This window comes from Empidonax traillii, unplaced genomic scaffold, assembly GCF_003031625.1.
Source record: "Empidonax traillii isolate 1590-97213 ecotype Southwest subspecies unplaced genomic scaffold, ASM303162v1 scaffold1881:size57505, whole genome shotgun sequence".
Taxonomy (NCBI): domain Eukaryota; kingdom Metazoa; phylum Chordata; class Aves; order Passeriformes; family Tyrannidae; genus Empidonax; species Empidonax traillii.
The window spans coordinates 43184-48672 of NW_020957074.1; the positions used below are offsets into that span (position 1 = coordinate 43184).

The 5489-nt window shown below is 51.5% G+C and overlaps 1 protein-coding gene and 1 pseudogene across 1 annotated transcript; both read left to right on the forward strand.

Moving 5' to 3' along the window:
• LOC114071186 overlaps positions 1-412 on the forward strand; it is a 775-nt pseudogene extending 363 nt beyond the window's left edge.
• A 4066-nt stretch (positions 413-4478) lies between these two features.
• Positions 4479-5483, forward strand: LOC114071187 (UDP-glucuronosyltransferase 1-1-like). The gene is made up of 2 exons (XM_027908928.1): positions 4479-5388; positions 5436-5483. The coding sequence occupies exons 1-2, from the start codon at positions 4516-4518 to the stop codon at positions 5481-5483; spliced, it is 921 nt and encodes a 306-aa protein (XP_027764729.1). The 5' UTR covers positions 4479-4515.
• Positions 5484-5489: the final 6 nt, after the last annotated feature.

Below are 5489 nucleotides of genomic sequence, written 5' to 3' on the forward strand. Positions count from 1 at the left end.
GAGGGGAGTGCCGTGTAACATCGACATCCAGGCTGCCCAGGGCCCCGACCCGCCGTCCTACGTCCCGCGCATGTTCTCCCTCCTCACGGACCGCATGACCTTCTCCCAGAGGGTGAAGAACTTCCTGATCTTCCTCTCCGAGTCCTTCAGCTGCAGCGTCGCCTTCTCCCCCTTCGAAGGGCTGGCCTCGGAGTTCCTGGGCAGGCCGGTGACAATGACGGAGCTCCTGAGCCACGGGGCCGTGTACCTGAAGAGGCTCGACTTTGCCTTCGACTACCCCATGCCTGTGATGCCCAATATGGTTTTCATTGGAGGCATCAACTGCGGGCACAAGAAAGCGCTGTCTGAGGTCAGTGACGGGCTGGGAAAGGGGGAACGAGGGAAGAGTTCCGGCAGTCCCACCCCTGTGTGATCCCAGAGCTCTGACAGGGATCACACCTCTCCCTCCGAGGGACAGGACACAGGGAATGGCTTCCCACTGCCACAGGGCAGGGTGAGATGGGATATTGGGAAGGAATCCTTCCCTGGGAGGGTGGGCAGGCCCTGGCACAGGGTGCCCAGAGAAGCTGTGGCTGCCCCTGGATCCCTGGGAGTGTCCCAGGCCAGGTTGGACGGGGCTTGGAGCAGCCTGGGCTGGTGGAAGGTGTCCCTGCCCATGGCAGGGCATGGAACTGGATGAGCTTTAAGGTGCCTTCCATCCCAAACCATCCTGGGATTCTTTGATTCTTCCTACAGGTATAATTTAGATTAAGACTTTCTGTATCCACATAAAAACCAGGCACGAGATGTGATCCCACCTCCTTTCCTCAGGTCTGCCCAGCACGAGGGTTTTGTTTGGTGAGGGGATTGGGTGCCCTGCTGTGTTTAATTCCAGCTGAAATCAGATACACAAGCACCATCTCAGGCAGGAATTCATGCCAAAAGGGCTGCTGAATTATAACAGCTCTTCCAACAATCCTCTTCCTCGTAAGGGGCAGGAGAATATTTCTTCAAGACCATTTGCTGCTTATCTAGTGAGAAAAATAACTCCTGCAAGAGCATCCTGTGCTCTTTCATGTACCAGCAGTCTTGTGTTTGAGTCCAAGGCTAATATTTTGTTGTGAAAGTTTTTATCTGACAGCACCTTCCATCACAGACACGTGACAGTTGAATTTTCCACTGCACTTTTAGGTTTGGATGAGGAAATGTAGACAGGTGGTTGCTGTGGTCCATGAAATCCCTGATTATCTTGATGGAGCTCGTGATGTGTGTTAGCTCCTTGCTGCATGTGCTGGATATCCTTGCTTGCTTGTGCTGTAGGTAGAACAGTCTCATGTAAAGCCAGAGATTAAGTGGAAAAGGAAACACAGGAGTAGGCAGATGATGAATCTGAGCATCGACCAGGTGTCTCAGCAACAAACCCCTTTGTTTCCCAGAGAGGATAAAGTTTTATCTTTGTGAACATGACTCCAAAATAAACAGACTCTCCTCTCTTCTTCCCTTGAACTTCTTCCACTTGCCAGCCTTCCCGGATCCTTAGGGAATGGATTCCTCCTGCCTCTCACCGCTCTCACTCTTCCCCCAGACTCTCAGGCCTTTGTGAACCTGAATCTTCTATTGCAAGAAAAGGCATTTGCATTTCACAAGCCGGGCTTGTAAAATCCTCCCCAGAGCCAACCTTCCCCTGGGGCTTTGCTTCACTCCTCCCACTCCGCTTGATGCCAGGCTGGAATTGTTTCTTTCTGTCGATCTTCTTTTCCACAGAATTCCCCATCAGATTGTCACTTTTATCAGGGTGGTTCTTTTTTCCTATCTGTTCTCTCCATCGAGCTGCTCAGCGGCTCCTCCGGGACAAACCCCCGGCAGATCCTTTGGAATGCATCCCACAGGCAAGGCCGTGGAGCAACTCCAGCTAAAAATCAGGCTCTGCTCTCGATACAAGGGTCATTCTAATCTACTCCGGGGGCTAAAGATCATAGGCCGGCAGCAATATTCATTGCAGGAGTATTGATTCTTAACTCCTGTTGCTCCTGGAAGAAGAAAATGAGGGGGAGATTTAGGTCAGGGTGAGAAGGAGTTTGTGGTGCACGACAGCATCAGTTCGGGGGTTTCCTTCACCGTTCCAACCCTCTGCTGCGCTGGATTGCGTCTGTACCTGGTGGTGTTCCCGGCCCCGGCACTGAGCTGGGTGTAAATCCCAGAGCTGGGTGTAAACCCCAGAGCCTCCTCCTGAGGATTTGCCCAGACTTTGTGCTGCTCTACAGTGGCATAACTTTATAATTTTGACCATAAACCCGACAGGCATTTCAGAACAGCGGCGAGGTGCCTACTGAAAAGAAGGAAAGCAAGCAAGCATTTTCAATCCCTGCTTTCAGCGAGCCTGGTTACTTCCAAGTGCCAGCGCTATTCCCAGGCTTGGCATTTAGTTTTTGCCGATCAGTCAGCGCGGGGATCGGGTGAGATCCCGAGCCCAGCTCTGCCCAGCCCGAGTTGATCTGTCCCGGAACGACTCATCGATGCCTTGAGCGGTTCTCGGTGACTGGTTTTGCTGGAAAAGCCGGGTGGAATGTTAAGGTGGAACGTGGGAATCTGGGCCTATTTAAAACCCGGGCGGCTGAGCAGGGGTTCCGTTTTCTTCCTGCGGGGGCTCCCCTGCAGTTTGGATTTGCAGACTCCCCTTCCTGCCTCCCGAGAACATTTACGGGCGACTCCGACCGCATGACGTTTTTTCCAGCCTGTGGAAAACCTCCTCCTCAAGGCATGGGAGCCCTTCCTTTGCCGGTCTGCCTGTCTGCCGTTCGAACTCCTGGCCTCGGAGGTTCCTGGCAGGGCGGTGACGATGCCTGAGCTCCTGAGCCGCGGCTCCGTCTGGCTCAAAAAGGATGGATTTTGGTTCTGAGTACCCCGTGCCGGCGATGCCCCAACATGGTTTTTTATTGGAGGTATAAACTGTGGAAAGAAAAAGCCCTTGGCTCAGGTCGGTGACTTCCAGGAAACAATAATTAGCGTTTAATGCTTGTTTGCGAGTGCTCCGTGTGTAAATAATCGCGTGCGTGAATCTGTGAGGTTTATACAACATAAAGCTATTTACTGAAGAGGCAAAGTAAACAGGGGAAATAGGCAAAAAAACGGGGTTCATTTTCAATTCCCTCTCACTCCTGCAGGTAATTTTCTATAGAATTAGCAGGATCTGAACATTTTTGCTCTCCCAACTGTTTTTTTTGTGGGTTAGGTGTGAGTAGTTCATGACTGCACTGAAGAGGCACAGACCCACCCATCCCTGTCTTACCAGGTGTTTAAAGATAAGTGTTATTAACTCAAACTGTTTGTTTTCCTGTCACAATCCATTTTTAAAAACAACGGATCTTTTTGGTTGGTGGAACCACACTTCAATAATTTAGAAGTGAAGCATCATAACTCATCATCAGTGGGTAGATAATGTTCTGGTTGCTCTGTGTCTGCATCTGCTGTCTTCCCTACAAAGGGAGCTGCAGTAGTTTGAGAAATGTCCTTAAAAATACTCATCAACCTCCCTAGTAAATTATCCTGCTGTCAAAGTTGCTTCTGTGCCATAACTTTCCTAATTAGGGCTTGTCTGCAAATCCTGCCTGTGCATTTATGTGGTTTGCTTTCGTGGCCCTGGGGCAAACTCTTCCCAGAATGATCTGAAATTGCTAATGCAGTTTTAGTTATAGCTGGCAAAAGCCATCCCCGTGTTCTTCCTCCTCCCAGCCCGTACTTCATCCTTCCAAAAAGAGGCTTTTCATGGAAATGAACTTTGAGGGCCTCGTGGTCCATAAATTCTGCATTTCTCGTGCCCAGTTTGAGTAATAATCTCTCTCTCCCGGGCTTTGTTAAGACTTCCTTCTAGGTCTGAGATCGTTTCCAAGCATATCCAGTTGCTTTGGCAAAAGGTAAATCCAGTACTTTTCCCAAACTTGGGAAAACCCTGTGGCAAACCTTGTTAAATGCTGGCTATGGCGGCATGTGACAGAGTGGAAAATTACCCTGCTCGTGATTAATTAAAACAATTCATTAGAAAATCATTAGAGAGGTTCTATCAGTTCCTAATACAGACGTGAGGGCAGTGGGGTTGCCAGTGAAGACTGAAGGAAAAAAAGAGTCCCCCAGGCTTCTCCTTGTCCATCCTCTCCAGTTTCCCAGCCTTGCTTGTGTTGGGGGGAGGGAGATACAATTCCTCTGACCTTTCTTTTCTGCTGATGGACCCGTAGAAGCCCTTCTTGCTTGCATCCCTGCCCAAGCTCAGCTCCAGCTGCACCGTGGCCTCCCTGCCCTCCTCCCTCCCCAGCCAGAGGGCATTCCTGCAAACCCGGGGCTCCTCCCTGCGCAGAGAGGGAGCTGCTGCCCCGATCAGACACTGCCTGCAGCTTACCACGCCTTATTCCACCTTTGCCGTGCCCGTGATTAAACATTGACCGAACAGCAAATAAGTCCAGAGATCACCCGGGCAAAGCACGGCCCGGAGGGTTTAAAAATCGCGGAGCTGGGGAGGTTCTTCCCCAGAGGCTCTCACTGATGTGTGCAGGGATGGCCCCGGGGCTCGGTGCTCCCCCAGCAGTCCCAGCCAGGCTGGTGGTGCTGCTGTCCCTGCTGGGTTTGGCTGCAGCTGGGAAGCTGCTGGTGGTGCCGGCGGACGGGAGCCACTGGCTCAGCATGAGGGAGGTCCTGGATGTTCTCCATCAGAAGGGACACGAAATAGTCGTCGTGGCACCCGCAGCCACTTTGTACATCAAGCCATCCAAGAGTTACGAGTTGAAGTCCTATGCGGTGCCTCTCACGCTGGAAGGGGTGAAGAAAGAATTGGGGGCATTTCTGCAGATGTCCTTTGAAGAGGGATTTTTCCTGACGAGATTTTTCAAAGCGTATGAAGGCCTGAAAAGACTGGGTGAATTGACAGTTCACGGCTGTGAGTGTCTCCTGAAAGACCAAGAGCTCATCAGGTATCTTGAGGAGAGCAAGTTTGATGCCCTCCTCACAGACCCTGTATCGCTCTGTGGGTTGATCCTGGCAGAGCATCTTTCCCTTCCCTCCGTGTATTTCCTCCGAGGAGTCCCCTGTGGATTGGATTTCGAAGCCACCCAGTGCCCCAGACCCCTTTCATATGTTCCCAGGGACTTATCGCAGCACACAGACCACATGACCTTCCTCCAGAGGGTGGAGAATCTACTGTATGAGATCTCAAATTATTTCCTCTGTGATTTTGGCTTTCAATCGTTAGCCAAACTGGCCTCGGAGTTCCTGCATCGGGAGGTGACAGTGCTGGATCTCCTGCGCCGGGGCTCCGTTTGGCTCCTCAGGGCAGAGTTTGTGATGGACTATCCCCGGCCTTTGATGCCCAACATCATTCCCATTGGAGGGGTGCACTGTGCTCACAAGAAGCTGACTCAGGTGGGTTCTGGTTTAGTTCGTGCTGAGGTTGATTTGTGCGTGCTGAGGGTGAAGTTTTGTGCTGCAGGGAGGAATCGAGTTGCCCTTTTGGGTGACAATCC

Coding starts and splice junctions, on each gene's coding strand:
- LOC114071187 (XM_027908928.1), top strand. CDS start 4,516: ATGTGTGCAGGGATGGCCCCGGGGCTCGGTGCTCCCCCAGCAGTCCCA. Junction 5,389..5,435: donor CTCACAAGAAGCTGACTCAG/GTGGGTTCTGGT, acceptor GTGCGTGCTGAG/GGTGAAGTTTTGTGCTGCAG.